Source organism: Littorina saxatilis, linkage group LG15 (assembly GCF_037325665.1).
Source record: "Littorina saxatilis isolate snail1 linkage group LG15, US_GU_Lsax_2.0, whole genome shotgun sequence".
Classification (NCBI taxonomy): domain Eukaryota; kingdom Metazoa; phylum Mollusca; class Gastropoda; order Littorinimorpha; family Littorinidae; genus Littorina; species Littorina saxatilis.
The window spans coordinates 46,455,717-46,478,021 of NC_090259.1; the positions used below are offsets into that span (position 1 = coordinate 46,455,717).

The 22,305-nt window shown below is 41.6% G+C and overlaps 2 protein-coding genes across 2 annotated transcripts in view; both read left to right on the forward strand.

The window, feature by feature from the left end:
- Positions 1–78: 78 nt before the first annotated feature.
- LOC138949479 (negative elongation factor E-like) lies at positions 79–16,623 on the forward strand. Its single transcript, XM_070321308.1, has 10 exons — positions 79–219; positions 954–1,029; positions 1,592–1,647; positions 2,674–2,748; positions 4,063–4,143; positions 5,374–5,428; positions 6,439–6,625; positions 7,922–7,976; positions 10,145–10,253; positions 15,940–16,623. Exons 1-10 carry the CDS (start codon positions 142–144, stop codon positions 16,014–16,016), a joined length of 849 nt encoding a protein of 282 aa, XP_070177409.1. The 5' UTR covers positions 79–141; the 3' UTR covers positions 16,017–16,623.
- A 2,372-nt stretch (positions 16,624–18,995) lies between these two features.
- LOC138949486 (zinc finger MYND domain-containing protein 19-like) overlaps positions 18,996–22,305 on the forward strand; it is a 151,766-nt gene continuing 148,456 nt past the window's right edge. The window contains exon 1 of the mRNA XM_070321320.1: positions 18,996–19,142. Within this exon, the coding sequence (XP_070177421.1) occupies positions 19,089–19,142 (54 nt within the window). The 5' untranslated portion in view covers positions 18,996–19,088. The remainder of the gene's footprint in view (positions 19,143–22,305) is intronic.

The following is a 22,305-nucleotide window of genomic DNA, read 5'->3' on the forward strand; positions in this document are numbered from 1 at the left end:
TAGATATAGATCGTATATATCACCACAAGTAGACAAAAAGTGAGTGGTATATATTAAAATTACAAAAGAATCCCTTCATACAGAGTTCTGTCCCCTCCTTTAGAAATTTAGCAAGAGCTTTGTTTTTCAAGCAGCTCAATCATGGTTCTGACGTTTCCGAACGCCCTCACAGAAGAGGAGGAAATGCTAAAACAGAAATATGCAAGGCTTCGTAAGAAGGTATGCCTAATCAACTTTGATTGAGTTTATGTATGCATCTTTTGTCATTGTCAATGTCAGTGCCACAAAAGGTTCTTCGTTGAACTAATACAAGTGCACACACAAATGCTGCTGTTGAACTGTTCTCCTTCTGCTTTGGAATTACCCCAAATAAAGCAATCATCCTCAGTTTAGAAACTCTTGTTTTAAAGTGGAGTTTACGGAGAGGAAGGGGTTAGCTTCAGTCTTAGTTTAATCTATTTTTCCACAAATGCATTTAACACTGAAAGTGAAAGTAAAACTGAAACAAATGAGAGTGTGAAGGTGCCTCTTTCACATTATAAATTATAAGAATACACTAAGGTACAAAAGTATCCATTTAGTGCTGATGTAGTCCAGTAAACAAATCCTTACTCACTGCCGGGGTTTGGCGCAATCCCTGATAGACATGCAGAGACAAGGTTAAGGTTTAGTGTAGCGTCTATGTTTAAAATGTGCATGCATTGTGTGTCATTCTTTTACTTGTGTTTAAAACAAAGATGTCTACATATCAAACAAAATATCTGTGTAGAAAAGGATGCTCTGTTCTCTCAAAAAGGCACCTAAGTTGCAAGTGTCAGACTGTATTGTTATGCACATTCAGTACGTGGCAAATGCTAGATATTATATTTTGCTTACAACGTCTGGATAGACTTTTTTTATTTAACACACCTGCAAAAAAGTTATCACGATGTCATACATTTGCATATTTTCAGAGAAAGCAGCTGCAAGCATTGAAAACAGCCAAACCAGAGACCCAGCAGAAACCATCCTCACAGAGTGCAAAGAGGCGTAAGTGATAGAACGTAGTGTGGATGTATGATTAACTGCCATTTGAATGTACAGCAAGTTTGAGTGCTCAGGCAGAAGCATTACTAAAGAGGCGTAGGTCATAGAACGCAGTGTGGATGTGTAATTATCTGCCGGTTGAATGTGTAGCATTAGTTTACGTGCTCAGACAGAGGCATAATATTAAAGAGGCGTAAGTCATAGAACGCAGTTTGGATTTATGATTATCTGCCGTTTGAATGCGCCAGATAAAAAAAGAATGCCTCAGTGAGGGAGTTACCAAAGACCAAGGCTTGAGAACAACACTGCTTGAAGGAATTCAACAAAACCAGCTGTTAATCCATCTCACAACAAAAATTGACGAAAATATTTTACATGTAAAATATATATATTCATATGTATTATTTTGATAATAAATCAAGTATGTAGTACTTTTCATTCTGTTGTGTTTTGTCCATGTTTTTAATGTGCTGAAGATATAGTGTCAGTCTACATGTATGTGTGTACTGTACTATACATTTTGTATCTGTCTACATGTGTGTTTCAATCTACGTTTCACTTTTAGCGGCGGAGTCTGCAGGGGAAGCCACAGAGCAGGCAAAGAAGCTGGTGCAGTCTGGGGTGAGTTCATCTATAACTACTCCCCTGAAGATGGAATGCAGCTGCCTATATCATGGACTGGGTGGCCGGGTGGTAACGCACTTGCGCTCGGAAGCGAGAGGTTGCGAGTTCGACCCTGGGTCAGGGCGTTAGCAATTTTCTCCCCCCTTTCCTAACCTAGGTGGTGGGTTCAAGTGCTAGTCTTTCGGATGAGACGAAAAACCGAGGTCCCTTCGTGTACACTACATTGGGGTGTGCACGTTAAAGATCCCACGATTGACAAAAGGGTCTTTCCTGGCAAAATTGTATAGGCATAGATAAAAATGTCCACCAAAATACCCGTGTGACTTGGAATAATAGGCCGTGAAAAGTAGGATATGCGCCGAAATGGCTGCGATCTGCTGGCCGATGTGAATGCGTGATGTATTGTGTCAAAAAATTCCATCTCACACGGCATAAATAAATCCCTGCGCCTTGAATATGTGCGCGATATAAATTGCATTAAAAAAAAATTATATAAAAAAAATAAAATAAATCCCTGCGCTTAGAACTGTACCCACGGAATACGCGCGATATAAGCCTCATATTGATTGATTGATTGATCTTCCCCTCTTGGAAGGTAGAGTCCCCTTCTCTGTACGACTATGAGTGTACCACAACAATACCAATCTATAGAGTTCTGCTAAGATGAGAAATTAACTTTTTGACTTTGAAACAGACATAAGAAACATCATGTACTCCTTTTGCAAAGCCCTTTTTTGTCTTTAAATTTTTTTTTTTTAACCTTTTCTCATTCAGTAATAAGCAGTTTTTCTTGCACACATGTATTACTTGCATGTACAAAAATGGTGATACAATTTCAGTTTTGAAACATTTGCCCTAAAAGTGAAGCTACATCACCATTTTCCACATTCTTATACACAAACAAACAAACAAACTAATGCGCACTGGCTTCTGTTGTGATATTGCCCATGATTTGATACACTCTGGATCTGTTGAGCACAGATAAGATGAATGTTTCATTTGTTTGTCACCTGTATGCTACAGGCCATCAAGGTTGGGAGCGGATCCAAGGAAAAGTCTGGATTCAAGAGATCCAGGAACCAGGAAAAGAGGCTGAAGGTGTGTGTGTGTGTGTGTTCTTCATGGATTAGCTCCTCTTTCCTTTCCTCATCAAACTCCATCTTTCTGTTCCCATTTTTAAAAAACTTTTCTATGTTTTTATTTATTTGTTTATTCATTCATGTATTTTTGTATGGTGAGGGTTGTCTGTCAGTGTCGCTGCCAGTACACACCATTTTCAGGTTTGATGTCGCAGATCAACATAGTTATTAGTTTTGAGATTAATTCAGCAACAAATTGACGCTGTGTGAAGAAATCAGCCTGGCTGTAAGTTTTGTGTATGTGACCAAGTGGACACGTATGCCAGGTAACGGTGATGGATCTATAGTGATAATAAATGTTGGTCATGGGGAAGAAGGTACCTTTCATTTCATTTCATTTCATTTTCATTTTCATTACTTTATTGTCCCATCCCTGGGAAATTCGGGTCGCTTCCTCCCAGTGGAAAGCTAGCAGCAACGGAGTCGCGCTACCCAGGTGTCTGCGTGTTTAGGTGTATTCAGCCACCTGCACTTATGGCAGAATGACCAAGGTCTTTTACGTGCCATTGTGATGACACGGGGGAGGGACATGGCTTCCGTCTCTGGGTCTGCACATAAAGTTGACCCGTGTCCGTCCCGGCCCGAATTCGAACCTGCGACCTTCCGATCACAAGTCCAGTGCTCTACCAACTGAGCTACCGGGATGGGGGGTCTAAGTCTTGCTGTTCAAGTGACCGTCTCACACTCTCTCATCTGTCCCATTCATTTCATGGATTGAGTTTTGTCATACAGTGCTACCTGCGAAGAAAAGACATCCCTTTGGGACCTGGCAAAAGTGTCCTTACATGGGAGGTGTCTTGTCATAACAGGCATAGTTTGGTCAAGGTACTAGACAAAGGGCCAACAGAAGGTGGCCTTTTTTGGGAGGTGTCCTCTCACTAGAGGGGCCTCAGTTGACAGGTACCACTGTACGAGAAGCTTATTTGTCTAATGGACGATTTATAGAAATAACTCTGTCGGGTTTGTATGGGCTGTGAAAGAGTGAATACTCTTGCTTTTAGTGAGGCAAACTTTCCACATGTATTCCTCGTCTACGTGACTGGCTTATAAAAAAAGTATAATGTCATTTCGGGAAAGTTTGACTCACTTAAAGAATTCACTCTTTCACAACCAATAAAAACCCGACACAGTTATTTCCGAAAAAATGTGTTTGCCCATGTGCAGAGCACCAGTATGTTGGTGTTCTTTGAAAATCAGTTATTTCCTTCACAACTTTTGACCAAGTTTTGTTTTCCATTTTGAGTTGCATTTTTATCTTTGGTGTTGTTATCAGGAATCAGACAAGCACCCAGCAGCCGTTGGATTTCAGCCGTTTTCTGCCACCCACAGTGGAGAGGAAGATGAGAAAATAGAGGTAAGATTATTTTAATTATGGGTTGGTTATTGTGTTATTGTATGCATGAGTTTGTTTCAATATTAACCCATTCACATGAAAACATTGTGAAGTTCACAAAATGAAAGTATGGATATGTACTAGTAACTACACTTGAACAAATTGAAAACAGGTTCTCTCTCTATTTCTCTTTCTCTCCATCTACCCTCCCCCCATGTTTTCTCTCTCTCTCTCTCTCTCTCTCTCTCTCTCTCTCTCTCTCTCTCTCTCTCTCTCTCTCTCTCTCTCTCTCTCTCTCTCTCTCTCCCTCTCTCTCTCTCTCCCTCAGTTAAAACTGGTTACACAGTGCACATTGATTAAAACGAAACACTCATTTACAATGCACGTCAACCTCAAACTACTCTTCATGTTTACAAAAGTTGCTACATGTACCAATAATGTATTATTGATTTTTGATTTTGGAGGAGACAACAGAAGAGCATTTGAACGAAAACAAAGGTACTCTCTCTGTTTCTCTTTGTCTCCCCCCATCCTCCTTCCGCCCTCCATGTTTTTGGGTCCCTCTCTCTTTCTCTCTCACTCTCAGTATCTCTCTCTTTCTCTCTCACTCTCAGTATCTCTATCTTTCGCTTGAGTTTAGGAAACACACGTGCTTAGCGATCAATGCAGGCCGGCGCTGTTGAATCATGGCTCTGATGTGCAGAATTTTAACAGAAAAAGGCATCATATTATGCACACACTGCACAACATGCACATCTGAGTCAGATATTTGCTGTTGTTGCTTCGTTTTTACCCTGCCATTTAGGCAGCCATACGCTGCTTTCGGGGGAAGCATGCTGGGTATTTTTGTGTTTCTATAAATCACCGAACTCTGACATGGATTACAGGATCTTTTCCATGCACACTTGGTCTTGTGCTTGCATGTACACATGAAGGGGGATAAGGCACTAGCAGGTCTGCACATTAGTTGACCTGGCAGATCGGAAAAATCTCCACCCTTAACCCATCAGGCGGCTGCGGCCGGGATTTGAACTCACGACCTTCCGATTAGGAGGTCGATGTCTTATCCACTAGGCCACTGCGTCCGTCAGATATTTGCTGTGATTGTTTGTTTAAACTGGTCGACCATGTGTTGTTGCTTGACTCGCTGTCTGGGGCGCAACTCTTCCACAACTCTTGCAAATCCTGACAGAGTTATTTGCAAACTTGTCTATTTTGCTTTAATTTACACTTTGTGTTTTGTTGTTGCAGTCACCAAAGCCAAAGATCAAGGGACTGTATGAAAGCTTTGTGACTCCGGCATCCAGTAAGTCACAAAATGGCGAGACTTTGGCAGTGCAGTGGAACCCCCCTTAAGACCTCAACAAATGTTTGAAAATCATGTCTTATAAAAAGGAGGGGGGGGGGGGGGGGGGACATTGTCTTAAAATGTGAGTAAATTAACACTAAATTAAATTAGTCATTCGCTTGTGACTTTGCAGCAAGCGGCCGAACATTCCTTCAAGCTAAGTTCTCGTTACTAATTGTTTGTCTGTGCACTTAAAAGACCGTTGGGTCGATAAAAATTATATCTGTGACTGTAATGTTTTGTTTTGTCAATAACAAACGTTCAAACAACTTACCTTTCTTGGGTATTTTATTCTAAAAATTAACAGAGTTTATGAACGGAAATTCCTAGAAAACAGGGTCTTAAAAGGGAGGGGGGGGAGGAGGTGGTCATGAATTGAGCTGTCTTAAAAGGGGGGTTCCACTATATCCAGATTAAGCCCTGTGTAAGCCTCGTCTTCTCACTGAAGTAATCTCAAAGTGTGTGATCTACTTTCAGAATGAGACACCACTTCCATGGGACTATATCTGGTGTATGCCAACATTTGTACTAAATTTCCCTCCTTTGAAATGTATTTGTTTGTTTGGTCTGATCGCCAAAGCATACAGCACATAGTTTGAACATATTTTGTTAATTGTATGCGCCATGGCACATGTGGCTTTTCATTGGCCCAAACTTGTGCAAGATGTGTCCCCCTAGTGTTAAAAAAGAGAAGCTTCATTTCTGTCGTCTGCAAATTGAGGTTGTCTGGGTCTTTGTTGTTTTCTTAAAAAGGAGGGAGTCTTAAATGGAGACCAAGTTACAAGGGTGATGAATAGAAATTGTGGAGAGAAAAACAAGGTCTTAAAAGAGATGAAGTCTTACATGGGGGGAGGGGGGGGGTGGGGGGTGGGGGGGGGAGGTTCACTCACTTGTGCATTTTTTACTTGTTTACAACAAATATCTATTTTTCACTGTACGAAGTACCGACTTTGTCCATACTCACACAGAGTTTGATGGTGACCAACGTCGCGACAGAGACGATCGCCGTGAGCGAGATGACCGACGTGACCGCGAGCCGCCGCGTAAAGGCAACACGGTGTACGTGAATGGCGTGGGAGTGACGGAGGACATCCTGAAGAGAGCTTTCTCCAACTTCGGCAACATCGTCAACATCAACGTGGAGCGGGAAAGAAAGTGAGCCATGTCTTGGTCTTTGGACAGAAAGAAAACGAGTTCTGTCTGCTGTTCTGAAGAAGAAAAACTGAAAAAAATGTGACAGTTGCATCTTGTGATGGCCCATTTCTGCTTGCCACAGTCGCAAAAGAAGAGATTTAACAACGATTCTTCTTCTTGTCGTTCGTTACGAGACAGCCGGGAGGGACCACCAGTAGCTGAGGTTGGGTTCCTTAGAGGCATAGAGCCCGGCGCTGCACCTGCCTGCCCGGCGCTTCACAGGGCGAGCACCATCGGGTGCATTTCGGACTGTCGACATTTCATTTTGCGTTTTTGCGTGGATCTGTGGTTGGTTAAGGTGCGCCTGTTGGCCCAGATCCTCCGACTTCAGCCCTTAGGTTTCTTTCGGGGTTACCCCGCCCTTAGTTCCTGGCTCAAAAACCTAACCCTGGGAACACATGGGGGATTTCTTACCGGGGGTCCCACCCCGGGGCTAGAGCTTTTAATGCGGCTCTTACCCGCATGGTGTAACCGTCATCGGACACATAGGGCATTTATAGGGTAGTCAGTGCCATCTGCCAACCCACCCCGTCCTGGTAGAGACACCGCTAGTTGGTCCGGGACTGCTTATTCTATATTCGCAGCTGGCCCCCATATCTGGGGGCCGTTCCCCTATCCGCCACCTGGGGACCCGCTGGGTTGAGGATAGTCGCCCCCCTACTGAATTGGAAGTAGTCTGTTCCCGGAACAACGATTTAATAGCCATTAGTTTGAAAAAACTCAAGTCAAGTTTTTATGGACTGCGGAGAGTTGCTTTTCCCTAGAAAAAAGAGGGCAATCAAACCCGCTTGAACTTGTATGCCAATCACTAGTGTGTATAGATGAGCCACTCGACAATGATTGGCCGATTTTGTCACGTGGGGTTTTTGCCCTTTTTTACCCAAAGAAAAGCAACTTTTAGCAGCCCATAAAAACTTGACAGGGTTATTTCCAGATTCGTCTATTACTACAATTGTTACTACTGTTTATTTTTCATGGTGTATAACTATCCAGTTTGCTTTTTTATTTTTTTGTTTTGTTTTTTGCCTCAGTTATTTGTATGTTTTTTTATTCTTTTTATATTTTTGCTTGTTTGTTTTAGAATGAAATTGTAAAGCGCTTGGAGCCAATTGATGGGAATGGCGCTATAGAAAAGTTATTTTTTTAAATTTTTTTATTTTTTTATTTAAAACAAAATCTTTTATTTGTTTTATTGTTTATTTTTTCTTTAGTTATTTATTATTGTTATTATCATTATTATTATTGTATTTTTTCCAGCAATGGTTTTGTGACGTTCGAGAAGACAGAGTCGGCAGATCAAGCCATTGCGGACGTGAGTAAATAGATTAGTATCCTTGTTCTATTACTTCTTACAGAAAGGTTAGAGAATCTCCAGGCTGACAGAAAAACATGTGTACCCTTTTAGTGTATTCATATATTTCTGTTTGTTGTACAGTGGAACCCCCTTTTAAGACCTCGACAAATTTGAGAAAAATCAGGTCTTAGAAAGGAGGAAGTCTTAAATTTGGGGTAAATTCATAGAAGTTATTGTTTGTTTGTTTGTTTGTTCATGGGCTGAAACTCCCACGGCTTTTACGTTACGTGTATGACCGTTTTTACCCCGCCATTTAGGCAGCCAATACGCCGCTTTCGGAGGAAGCATGCTGGGTATTTTCGTGTTTCTATAACCCAACGAACTCTGACATGGATTACAGGATCTTTTTCGTGCGCACTTGGTCTTGTGCTTGCGTGTACACACGGGGGTGTTCGGACACCGAGGAGAGTCTGCACACAAAGTTGACTCTGAGAAATAAATCTCTCGCCGAACGTGGGGACGAACTCACGCTGACAGCGGCCAACTGGATACAAATCCAGCGCGCTACCGACTGGGCTACATCCCCGCCCCGATAGAAGTTATGAACAGAAAGTCCGAGAAAACAGGGAGGAGTCTTAAATTGGCGGGGGGGGGGGGGGGGGGGGGGCGGGGGGGGCGGGGGGGGGGGTTCTTAAAAGACAGTGAAACCCCCTTTTTAAGACTCCCGACTTCCAGACTCCCTCCCTTTTAGAACTCTGTTTTATCATTATCATTGTAAACTTACCCCCATTTTTAGAATTCTAACTTTTTAAGACATGATTGTTTTTAGATTTTGGAGGTCTTAAAAGTGGGGTTGACACTGTATTATCATACCAAACACCATGTTTTGTATGTGTGGGTGTGTGTGTGTGTGTGTGTGTGTGTGTGTGTGTGTGTGTGTGTGTGTGTGTGTGTGTGTGTGTGTGTACCCTTGCACAGATAACCCAAGGTTATTTTGTATTGATATTTAGTGGCACAATTCATTCTGAGAAAATGTGTCCAACAAGTATGACTGACCCTAGCCACGGCAATGTGACAAGCATGCCGGTAAGAACTTTGCTGGGCGAAAATATAGGTCTGAGCCAATGAGTTATGGTTGTCTCATGGTATTACAGTGACTCCCCCCCCCCCCCCCCCCCCCTTTAGATTTCTGAAATGTGGAGACAATGAGATCCTAAAAGAGGACATCATAAAATGGAGGTAAATGTACAGAGATTATTACATGCAGTAGAAAATATAGAAACTTTGGTCGTAAAGGAGGGGCTGGGGGGCTGTTGCACAGAGCACAGAGATCTTTATTGGAGTGTGGGGGGAGGGGGGGAGGGGGGTCCTGTGCAGGCTTCCTCCCTGAAAATATTCAGGCAGTTTTCAGACCTGCATTTGTGATAATTATGCACAATCTGAAAAACTCAATATTGGATGTAAATGTAGAGACCTCATGAACAACTGCAAGGAAACAAGGTCTTATATCAGAGGGGCTTGTAAAATAATGGGTCTTAAAACGATTGTACAAACTGTACAGTGGAAACCCCCATTTAACGCCCCTCAATTTTTCTTCTTCTTTGTTCATGGGCTTAGACTCCCACGTTCACTCATGTTTTTAGCACGAGTGGATTTTTACGTGTATGGCCGTTTTGACCCCGCCATTCAGGCAGCATACGCCGATTTCGGGGGAGGCATGCTGGGTATTTTCGTGTTTCTATAACCCACCGAACTCTGACATGGATTACAGGATCTTTTTCGTGCACACTTGGTCTTGTGCTTGCGTGTACACACGAAGGGGGTTAAATTCGAACTCACGACCTCCCGATTAGGAGGCCGACGTCTTACCACCCTGCCACTGCGCCCGTCTGCCCCTCAGTTTAAGACTCCCTCCCTTTTCAGACCCTGTTTTCTCACATTTTCTGTTCATAACCCCTTGACATTTTTTCCTCATTTTAAGACTCCCTCCTTTTTGACTCACCTGAGTAATCGGTGAGTCCTTAATAGTACTTATTGGTCTTAAAAGGGGGGTTACACTGTAATGGGACATGACGAAGGTGAGTCGTATGTATATAAGCGCATTTGCTTGTCTTGTTAAGACCTGATTTAATCAGATTGTTGGATGTCTTAAAAAGTGGGGTCCACTGTGTCATTTCCCATTACAGATGAACGGCAGCTTGGTCAGTAACGTTCAGCTGAAGGTGATGATGGCACGACGACAACCAACGTTTGAAAGTATCTCAGACCCCTCCACCTCTTCATGGTCAGTTATAGGTTGGTATCACATTTATCTCCCCTTGAAACAATATTCTGTATTTTTGATACTTCAGTCCAACATGTCTATAAAGACCACCTAAATATGCAGGACCCTTTTACTTCTCCGTGGTCCACGATAGGTTGGTATAGTGTACACTACATTGGGGTGTGCACGTTAAAGATCCCACGATTGACAAAAGGGTCTTTCCTGGCAAAATTGTATAGGCATAGATAAAAATGTCCACCAAAATACCCGTGTGACTTGGAATACATGTAATAGGCCGCGAAAAGTAGGATATGCGCCGAAATGGCTGCGATCTGCTGGCCGATGTGAATGCGTGATGTATTGTGTAAAAAAATTCCATCTCACATGGCATAAATAAATCCCTGTGCCTTGAATATGTGCGCGATATAAATTGCATTAAAAAAAAAAATTTAAAAAATTAAAAAAATCCCTGTGCTTAGAACTGTACCCACGGAATACGCGCGATATAAGCCTCATATTGATTGATTGATTGATTGATATAATATGCAGGACCCCTCCATTTCCTCATGGTCCACATTAGGTTGGTATCACATTGAAATAAAAAAACGAGAATGGCAGGTTATTGGAACGTATAATTTATGAGAAAACTAAACGTTACATGCACTGTACATGGACCCAGCGGTGTGGACAGACAGACAGACAAACTCTTATGTTACACGGAATGAACTTATCTTATAAATTAAACGTTCTAATAGCGAACAGGAAGAAGAAACGCTCTAATAACCGATCTTTTTATTTTTTTATTCTCTTCTAAAATTCTTCTTCTTGTCGATCACACTATTTTTTTATTCTGAATTTTGAAACACTAGCAGTCCATCTGTTTTTGGATTTCCTCCTCCCTCCCCCCCCCCCCCCCCCCCCCCCTTCCCCTTTAAAACAAACATTCCGTATTTTTGATACATGCACTACAGTGTAACCTGCCTATAAACCACCATCCAAGTGACTGACCCAAAATGGTCGTTATACACAGCTTGTTGTTGTGGAAAGGTCAATAGGCAATGTTGCAAAATAACTGTGTCGGGTTTGTATGGGTTATGTACTCTTGCTTTTAGTGAGTCAAACTTTCCCATGTGACATTATAGGCCAAGTCACTAGCGAGGGGTGTGCCTAAAACACGTGGACAAGGAGCATGTGTTGAAAGCTTGCCTCACTAACAGCAAGAGTATTCACTCTTTTACAAACCATACAAAGCGGACGTAGTTACAGTGGAACCCCCCTTTTAAGACCTACATAAATCTTAAAATGGAGGGAGTGCAGGTTCCACTGTACAATTTTTTATTTTATTTCTTCCTTGAAATATCCTCTTTTTCTGTCAGTGTCACTGAGGCTTGCTGTGTTGAAATATCCTCTTGTTCTGTCAGTGTCACTGAGGCTTGCTGTGTTGAAATATCTTCTTGTTCTGTCAGTGTCACTGAGGCTTGCTGTGTTGAAATATCCTCTTGTTCTGTCAGTGTCACTGAGGCTTGCTGTGTTGAAATATCCTCTTGTTCTGTCAGTGTCACTGAGGCTTGCTGTGTTGAAATATCCTCTTGTTCTGTCAGTGTCACTGAGGCTTGCTGTGTTGAAATATCCTCTTGTTCTGTCAGTGTCACTGAGGCTTGCTGTGTTGAAATATCTTCTTGTTCTGTCAGTGTCACTGAGGCTTGCTGTGTTGAAATATCCTCTTGTTCTGTCAGTGTCACTGAGGCTTGCTGTGTTGAAATATCCTCTTGTTCTGTCAGTGTCACTGAGGCTTGCTGTGTTGAAATATCTTCTTGTTCTGTCAGTGTCACTGAGGCTTGCTGTGTTGAAATATCCTCTTGTTCTGTCAGTGTCACTGAGGCTTGCTGTGTTGAAATAACAGTCATTTTCTGTCTGCGTGAAAATACGATCTATGTAACCTATTCCGTTGGAATCTTTTTCGCTCCATTGAATGCTATGATTTTTGTTTCTGTGTGAGAAAAAAAATGTGAGCTTTCTTCAATGGAATACATGGTTAATTTAGCTTCACTATCCCAGTGCCCTAGCTTTTGTGTTGACATAAATGCTGTCTCAAGCAAAAATCAATGAGGCCAAAAAGAAAAATATGTCTGTTTCCGGTAACCCGACCGACCCTATTTTTAAGCGCCGACCCTAAAGGTTTTTTTCCCTTTTCGTACAAAAACAAACAACAACAACAAAAAATGAAGTCAAGTATACTTTATTTAGTTTCAATATATCTAGGTCAAAAACATGTGCTAAATAATTGTAAGTAAACTAAGGAAGCGTTTCAAAACGTAAGAAAAAGGTGTTTTTTTTAAAAAGATAAAAATGGAAAAAAAACGACCGACCGACCCTATTTTTTTTGGCGATGTTACCGGAAACAGACATATTTTTCTTTTTGGCCTAACATTATTACATCAGGTGACAACTTTTGTCAACCTTAAGGGGACACGGACGCGTCTTTGTGTAGCCAGTTGTAACAGTTACAATATGTGTCTTGTTTTCTCTTCCCGTGTAGCCAGTTGTAACAGTTATGTGTCTTGTTTTCTCTTCCCGTGTAGCCAGTTGTAACAGTTATGTGTCTTGTTTTCTCTTCCTGTGTAGCCAGTTGTAATAGTTATGTGTCTTGTTTTCTCTTCCTGTGTAGCCAGTTGTAATAGTTATGTGTCTTGTTTTCTCTTCCCGTGTAGCCAGTTGTAACAGTTATGTGTCTTGTTTTGTCTTCCCGTGTAGCCAGTTGTAATAGTTATGTGTCTTGTTTTCTCTTCCTGTGTAGCCAGTTGTAAGAGTTATGTGTCTTGTTTTCTCTTCCTGTGTAGCCAGTTGTAAGAGTTATGTGTCTTGTTTTCTCTTCCCGTGTAGCCAGTTGTAATAGTTATGTGTCTTGTTTTCTCTTCCTGTGTAGCCAGTTGTAATAGTTATGTGTCTTGTTTTCTCTTCCTGTGTAGCCAGTTGTAACAGTTATGTGTCTTGTTTTCTCTTGCTGTGTAGCCAGTTGTAAGAGTTATGTGTCTTGTTTTGTCTTCCCGTGTAGCCAGTTGTAATAGTTATGTGTCTTGTTTTCTCTTCCCGTGTAGCCAGTTGTAATAGTTATGTGTCTTGTTTTCTCTTCCTGTGTAGCCAGTTGTAATAGTTATGTGTCTTGTTTTCTCTTCCCTTGTAGCCAGTTGTAATAGTTATGTGTCTTGTTTTGTCTTCCCGTGTAGCCAGTTGTAAGAGTTATGTGTCTTGTTTTCTCTTCCTGTGTAGCCAGTTGTAATAGTTATGTGTCTTGTTTTCTCTTCCTGTGTAGCCAGTTGTAAGAGTTATGTGTCTTGTTTTCTCTTCCCGTGTAGCCAGTTGTAATAGTTATGTGTCTTGTTTTCTCTTCCCGTGTAGCCAGTTGTAAGAGTTATGTGTCTTGTTTTCTCTTCCTGTGTAGCCAGTTGTAATAGTTATGTGTCTTGTTTTCTCTTCCCGTGTAGCCAGTTGTAATAGTTATGTGTCTTGTTTTCTCTTCCTGTGTAGCCAGTTGTAAGAGTTATGTGTCTTGTTTTCTCTTCCCGTGTAGCCAGTTGTAAGAGTTATGTGTCTTGTTTTCTCTTCCTGTGTAGCCAGTTGTAATAGTTATGTGTCTTGTTTTCTCTTCCCGTGTAGCCAGTTGTAATAGTTATGTGTCTTGTTTTCTCTTCCTGTGTAGCCAGTTGTAAGAGTTATGTGTCTTGTTTTCTCTTCCCGTGTAGCCAGTTGTAATAGTTATGTGTCTTGTTTTCTCTTCCTGTGTAGCCAGTTGTAATAGTTATGTGTCTTGTTTTCTCTTCCTGTGTAGCCAGTTGTAATAGTTATGTGTCTTGTTTTCTCTTCCTGTGTAGCCAGTTGTAAGAGTTATGTGTCTTGTTTTCTCTTCCCGTGTAGCCAGTTGTAATAGTTATGTGTCTTGTTTTCTCTTCCTGTGTAGCCAGTTGTAAGAGTTATGTGTCTTGTTTTCTCTTCCTGTGTAGCCAGTTGTAATAGTTATGTGTCTTGTTTTCTCTTCCTGTGTAGCCAGTTGTAAGAGTTATGTGTCTTGTTTTCTCTTCCCGTGTAGCCAGTTGTAATAGTTATGTGTCTTGTTTTCTCTTCCTGTGTAGCCAGTTGTAATAGTTATGTGTCTTGTTTTCTCTTCCCGTGTAGCCAGTTGTAATAGTTATGTGTCTTGTTTTCTCTTCCCGTGTAGCCAGTTGTAATAGTTATGTGTCTTGTTTTGTCTTCCCGTGTAGCCAGTTGTAATAGTTATGTGTCTTGTTTTGTCTTCCTGTGTAGCCAGTTGTAATAGTTATGTGTCTTGTTTTCTCTTCCCGTGTAGCCAGTTGTAATAGTTATGTGTCTTGTTTTCTCTTCCTGTGTAGCCAGTTGTAATAGTTATGTGTCTTGTTTTCTCTTCCCGTGTAGCCAGTTGTAATAGTTATGTGTCTTGTTTTGTCTTCCTGTGTAGCCAGTTGTAATAGTTATGTGTCTTGTTTTCTCTTCCTGTGTAGCCAGTTGTAATAGTTATGTGTCTTGTTTTCTCTTGCTGTGTAGCCAGTTGTAATAGTTATGTGTCTTGTTTTCTCTTGCTGTGTAGCCAGTTGTAACAGTTATGTGTCTTGTTTTCTCTTCCCGTGTAGCCAGTTGTAACAGTTATGTTTCTTGTTTTCTCTTCCCGTGTAGCCAGTTGTAAGAGTTATGTGTCTTGTTTTCTCTTCCTGTGTAGCCAGTTGTAAGAGTTATGTGTCTTGTTTTCTCTTCCTGTGTAGCCAGTTGTAATAGTTATGTGTCTTGTTTTCTCTTGCTGTGTAGCCAGTTGTAATAGTTATGTGTCTTGTTTTGTCTTCCTGTGTAGCCAGTTGTAATAGTTATGTGTCTTGTTTTCTCTTCCCGTGTAGCCAGTTGTAATAGTTATGTGTCTTGTTTTCTCTTCCCGTGTAGCCAGTTGTAATAGTTATGTGTCTTGTTTTCTCTTCCCGTGTAGCCAGTTGTAATAGTTATGTGTCTTGTTTTCTCTTCCCGTGTAGCCAGTTGTAAGAGTTATGTGTCTTGTTTTTTCTTGCTGTGTAGCCAGTTGTAATAGTTATGTGTCTTGTTTTCTCTTCCCGTGTAGCCAGTTGTAATAGTTATGTGTCTTGTTTTCTCTTCCCATGTAGCCAGTTGTAAGAGTTATGTGTCTTGTTTTCTCTTCCCATGTAGCCAGTTGTAATAGTTATGTGTCTTGTTTTCTCTTCCTGTGTAGCCAGTTGTAATAGTTATGTGTCTTGTTTTCTCTTCCCGTGTAGCCAGTTGTAAGAGTTATGTGTCTTGTTTTCTCTTCCCGTGTAGCCAGTTGTAATAGTTATGTGTCTTGTTTTCTCTTCCTGTGTAGCCAGTTGTAAGAGTTATGTGTCTTGTTTTCTCTTCCCATGTAGCCAGTTGTAAGAGTTATGTGTCTTGTTTTCTCTTCCTGTGTAGCCAGTTGTAATAGTTATGTGTCTTGTTTTGTCTTCCTGTGTAGCCAGTTGTAATAGTTATGTGTCTTGTTTTCTCTTCCCGTGTAGCCAGTTGTAAGAGTTATGTGTCTTGTTTTCTCTTCCCGTGTAGCCAGTTGTAACAGTTATGTTTCTTGTTTTCTCTTCCCGTGTAGCCAGTTGTAATAGTTATGTGTCTTGTTTTCTCTTCCTGTGTAGCCAGTTGTAAGAGTTATGTGTCTTGTTTTCTCTTCCTCAGCCGCCAGTCACTCGCAGAAAGGACCGGCCCGCAAAGACAGCAGAGATTTGGTCACTTACGAAGATGACATTTTCTGATCTCTTTTTTTTATTTAAATTTTTTTTTCTGTCCTTTTTTTTGGTGGGTGGCAGGGGATTTGTTTATGATTTTTGGAGGGTTGTCTTTGGTTTGAAGAGAGAGAGAGAGAGAGAGAGAGAGAGAGAGAGAGAGAGAGAGAGAGAGAGAGAGAGAGAGAGAGAGAGAGAGAGAGAGAGAGAGAGAGAGAGAGAGAGAGAGAGAGAGAGAGAGAGAGAGAGAGAGAGAGAGAGAGAGAGAGAGAGAGAGAGAGAGAGAGAGAGAGAGAGAGAGAGAGAGAGAGAGAGAGTGAGTGTGTGTGTGTGTGTGTGTGTGTGAGTTTGTGTGTGATCATTGATATGCATGTCACGAAGACTGTGCAGGAGCTGACCCCCACATTGAACATCAACAAAGTCAAATGGTTTTCATTCACAATGAAGCAGATTTTGTTCTTTACAAAATGTAAGCTTGCTCATTCTTGGATTGTTGTGGGGTGCATATGTTTACAGATGGTATGGTGTACATGATGAAATTGTACAGCTAAGTTCATTGTGCTTTATGATTAAAAAAAAAATAAGAAGCTTTAAGGCATATGATTTACAAATAAACAATACTGAAAATGAATGAGAAGATGGAAGTCCTTGTGTGTGTGTGTGTGTACGTGTGTGTGTGTGTGTGCATCTCTGTCATCAAAGCCTTAAATGTTTCTAGTTTCCAGTTGGAGATAAGCTTTAAATCAATTTTTAATACACTGCAGTTCCTAAATCCCTATAGTCTCTGTTTAACAGGTACACACAAAGACACATGCGTGCACTGGTAGACACAGGGAAGCACCACATAAAATCATGACTTATTTTCCACTGTTGCCTTGGACACTTGTGCGACACCATTCCAAAACTGGGACTTAAAAATGTCAATTGTTGGGAGATGAATAACATGTCGTGATGTTGATAATTCTCAGCTTTTATCTTTATACAGGTGAACCAAAAAGAGGTGGTCGCTATAGACAGGTGAAATAGAAAAAATAAAACTATTGGATGATCCTATGGGGGTATTTTAATGGGCAGCGGTAGGTGGTTGATATAGAGTTGGTCCCCTGGGCAGATTCCCCTCTACAGTGGAACCCCCTTTATAAGACCTGATTTTTTCAGATTTTTGGAGGGTTTTTTCTTCTTCAGCAATTTCTGGAACGTGTGAGCTTGTTTGCCCATTTGGGTTCCCCACACTATACTCTGAGAGCATAGTCAGCTTCACTCCGCTTTTGTTTGGTAGGCATGCTGGGTATTTTCGTGTTTCTATAACCCACCGAACTCGGACATGGATTACAGGATCTTTTTCGTGCGCACTTGGTCTTGTGCTTGCGTGTACACACGAAGGGGGTTAAGTCACAAAGCAGGTCTGCATATAAATTGACCTGGGAGATCGGAAAAATCTCCACTCCTAACCCACCAGGCGGCAGCGACCGGGATTCGAACTCACGACCTCCCGATTAGGAGGCTGACGTCTTACCACCACACCACTGCGCACAGGAGGTTTTGCAAGGGAGGTTCCCCTGTATTAATAATGTAACTCGGGAAAGGAAAACAATAGTGTGCAAAAAACAGCAGAAATGACAGCTCTGTGGAAGAAACAAAAGGCCCATTCATGAGCACCACAAGGAAAACGGGGAACAAGGAGCCTGGAAAGCAGTTGTTGCAAAAGGTCAAGCAAATGAAAACATAGTTGACCCAGAGTGTGTGGGTGGGACTGTAGTTCCGCTGTACACTGACATGCCTCTGGTGTGTACACAATGTTACAAAATGTATGCCAAATGACGGGCGAATTAAGTGGCGCAGAGGTAAGACTTCGGCCTCCTAATCGGGAGGTCGTGAGTTCGAATCCCGGTCGCTTCCGCCTGGTGGGTTAAGAGTGGAGATTTTTCCGATCTCCCAGGTCAACTTATGAGCAGACCTGCTAGTGACTTAACCCCCTTCGTGTGTACGTGTACACGCAAGCACAAGACCAAGTGAAGAAAAAATTTGGGGAGTAAAAATTTCGCGGAGGGAATAATTTTATCGTTCGCAATTTTTATGCCAGAGTCAGTTTTTCGTGGAGTAAAAATGTTGTGTTACACCGGCCCTTCCAATGAGAGCCTATGACTGATACTTTGTGCTACCTGGTTGCCTGAATATCATCTTCACACAACAAAAATGCTGTGAAAGGCCACATGTGACAAAGGGACACAGTTAGCTGGCCTCTAGGACACTGGCAATCAAGTATTTTTATGACATCAGGTGGATGTTAAAAAGTGAATTTCACACTGACTCAACAGACTATAGTTTGCCAGTTTTCATCATCGTGTCTGTAACATGTAATGCTAGTGAAAGCAAAAAAACACACAAATACACTCAATTAAACACAATCACAACACAACACACACACGCGCACGCACAAACATGATTTTAATGATGAAAAAGCCTATCAGGCCGCTTATGTTATGTTAACACACACACACGCACGCGCGCGCACGCCGGAAACCAAGGTTCTCTATATGCCCCGTAAATGACTCGGTTGAGAAAGGTGTCCTATAATGTTCATTGTATGTGTTTTCAACGAGAAAAGTTTGCAGACTAAGTCGCCCAAAGAAGAGTCAAAATAGTGCGGATCAACATCAGAGAGAACGATTTGTTATTCTATGTTCAGTATAACGACACTGTCGCGTGGAAGAACGTAAGGAGAATAATTCTCCTTTTCCTACACTGACTCTCTGAGCACTCACACATGACCTGCTTCCAACCTTCTGCAGTTGCTGCTCTTGTCAAATGCCGAACAAACCTCACACAGAACACATCAGACTGCAGCTGAGGTGCACCCCAAACCTTTACAAAGCAAAGCATTACCACAAAGCACAAGCACATTGCCAGCTAAGTGATGTAAATAGAACCTTTGACCTTTCGCGGAACCGTTTGTCTCCGGCAATATGATTGGCCAGTTCTGGGCCTCATTTCCCACGTGTGGCGAACACTTGATAACAAAGCGAAGCAGAAACGCCGGCTGCAGTTTGGAGGGTTGTGTCCGCTCTGTGGCGAGTGGAAGGGCTATTTTGTCCCAAACCCATGTCTACCACACTCAAAGTTGGCATTCTTAGACTCGGCAGAGTCGCAGGAAAGGTGAGTGCCTTCAGATCTCGTCCAAAATGATCAGACTAAAATGTAAAATCTCTTCAGGTTTCGATCGATACGCGCTCGCTGTGTCACTGACTTCAGCAGTCGGTGGTTGTGTGCCGTTCTGTTTGATCACTCCGCTTGTTTCTGCTCAAGCTATTTCAAACAACACATTTCGTTGTATCTTTCTCATTCAATTTTGTACTTTCTCTCCCCGGAATGTATTGAACGTTTTGTGGTGTGTGTAGAGGTTTGTGTGCGAAAAACTAGGTCAAATAAAGAGAACCTCATTGTCTGGCTTTGACACAGTGAAGTGTGACAGACGGTTTTGTGCTGTTATCGAACGATTCAGACCAGCTGTCGCTCTCTCTCTCTTCACGTATCACAGCCGTATCGGGCAGATGTGTCGTGACAGAAAGCGTGTTAATGAAGTCCCGGAGCTGCTGCGGCTGTTTTCTCCAATATTTTCACTGTAAATCCACTGAAAGCGACAAAGGCTGGCTGCATAGTTAGCCGTACATATTGACTAGGACTGCAGAGGGTGTGTGTTGATCTGGGGATCAGATCAGTGTGTCTGTGATCACGACAGAGAGTGCGTTAATTAAGTAATGGTGCTGCTGCAGTTGTTTTCTCCAATATTTTCCTTGTAAATTCACCGAAAGCGGAAAAAGCTAGCTGCATATTATGCTATAGTATAGTTGGCCGTACGGCAGATCGAGCGACTCGGGTTGTGTGACTGTGAGTGTGATTGTACACAGGGTGTGTAGAGTTGGTATAGATCTGCGTATCTGTGGTCACCGACCCGCCTCCTTTCACTGAGTGTGTTTAGTGGGAACACTGGTGTTGATGAGAGATCAATAGCCCTCTACGGACTTAGCACCAATTCACCATCACCGGTCATGTCACAGGCAGTATTCACCGTTGCCACAGTACAGTGCCAGAGTCAGTGTATTGATCTGCCCGAGTGGACTGAACAATATAGTGTGTCATTAATGACCGTTTTGTGCCGCACAGTAAGCTTATCAATTACCATCAGAAAGCGAATTCACTGATGGATGAAAGTTTGGCCAAAAAAGGAAAAAAAGTTTGTTTTTTGTATGATCCAAATATAGCCACACAAAAAACCGCGTTTTTATGAGATGACCCAAATCAGGCCAAAAAATAAAAAAAAACGTTTGTTTTTGTATGACCCAAATTAGGCCTAAAAAGACAAATGTTTGTTTTTGTATGTCCCAAATAAGGCCGAAAAAAGTTTGTGTTTATATGTCCCAAATAAGGCCAAAAAAGACATGTTTGTTTTGACCCAAAGAGAGCAGAGTTCTATGGCAGTGATTTTCATTGAACAGCACTACAGTGTTGTTACTAATGTAAGCCATGGTGATCACAAAATTTCTGTCAAGTCAGATGCCTTTGTGCTTTGCAGGTAGAAAATCTGATCAAGAAAACAGATTTTTCTGATTTGAAGAATTATTTTTCAACAAATGTACAGAATTTTCACAAAAGCAAAATGGAAGAATCCTAAGGAAACAAATGGATCATCTATTTTATATCATATATATATATTATATATGACTCTTGATTATTATTTTCTGATTTTGATCATTCTCAGTTTTTAGTCATGGTCAGTTTTGCACTTTTTCTGTCACATCAGAATTCTGTAAAAAAAATACATACATGATATGTCCACAAAATCATTTACCTACATGACAAGGGCACAGAATACAGATTCAACACAGAATCATAAACCACAGTTCTTTTGGTTTTGCAAGGCCCTGACCGTTTTGATTCAGTATCTTCTGTACTGAGACGGAGAATATAAACTAAAGTACAGGTGCTTCAAGCTAGTGCAGAATGGTGAATGGCAAGCAGGGTTACTACAACTGACAGCATGAAAGCTACATTTATTAGGCCAAAAAAAATAATAGGTGTGGTTACGGTAACATAGCCAAAAAAATAGGGTAGGAAGGTAGGCAATCACTTTTTTTTTAAAACTTTTTTTTCTAATGTGTACAAATTAAACCTACTTGACAGGGAAATAAGTGTGCGACTCGGGCGTTTTCGCTTTCATTGCGTTTTCTGCACTCGTTTACTTGTTTGTTTTTTGTATTTTTGTTTGACAAATGTAATAAAAAGTTATAGGGTCGGCCCAAAAAAATAGGGTAGGTCGGGTTACCGTAACCACACCTATTTTTTTTTAAGGCCTTATGCAGTCATGTCAGCCTTCTCTTTCTTTTTTCTAGTTTATTTTTGGACACCCTGCTTTTATTAGCCTGAACTAGTATTCTTAAAACCAGATTAAACACCTTAAAAAGATTTCATTCATTTGGACACCCTGCTTTTATAAGCCTGATATGGTAATTGTGAAAACCAGATTAAACACCTTAAGATTTTATTCATAAGGGGGACTTGTGTGAGGCAGTGTTTCTAACTGAAGTAATCAGTGATAGGCTTGTTGCTGATTTGGGCTTATCTTATGGACAGGCTACAAGTTTGGCAATTTGTAGTGCATGTATAAACTTATCTTGGGGTGACTTTGTAAGGACTGTACAGGCAAAGTACAAAGTCTATTCTAAGTGAACAGTTATATGTGACCAGTTTTGGGATTTGCAACTCAAACGACCCTTAATGAGTTTTTCTACTAGCACGGTGAACCCCGGCCGGGTCATACCTAAGACTTTAAAATTGGCAATCTAGTGGCTGCTCCGCCTGGCGTCTGGCATTATGGGGTTTGTGCTAGGACTGGTTGGTCCGGTGTCAGAATAATGTGACTGGGTGAGACATGAAGCCTGTGCTGGGACTTCTGTCTTGTGTGTGGCGCACGTTAGGTATATGTCAAAGCAGCACCGCCCTGATATGGCCCTTCGTGGTCGGCTGGGCGTTAAGCAAACAAACAAACAAACAATGAGTTTTTCTGCACGTGTAGGCCCTACAAACAGAAAACGCACAGTTACCATGTTTGTTATCACGTGTTTATTGATTGATTAAAATATGGGGGAAAAAAGAGAAAGAAAAAAACCCCACCTCAAACGACCCTCCCCTCAAATGTTTTGTTCAGAACCTGTGTAAATTGACCTCTTTTTCAAGACCTGGTTTGCCGAGCGATTGTTATGAGCTGCTTATTATTTTTTTCGTTGTAGGCGGTATGATACGGGGCGTTGTTGACAAACGT

Coding starts and splice junctions, on each gene's coding strand:
- LOC138949479 (XM_070321308.1), top strand. CDS start 142: ATGGTTCTGACGTTTCCGAACGCCCTCACAGAAGAGGAGGAAATGCTA. Junction 1,030..1,591: donor CTCACAGAGTGCAAAGAGGC/GTAAGTGATAGA, acceptor TTTCACTTTTAG/CGGCGGAGTCTGCAGGGGAA. Junction 1,648..2,673: donor AGAAGCTGGTGCAGTCTGGG/GTGAGTTCATCT, acceptor TGTATGCTACAG/GCCATCAAGGTTGGGAGCGG.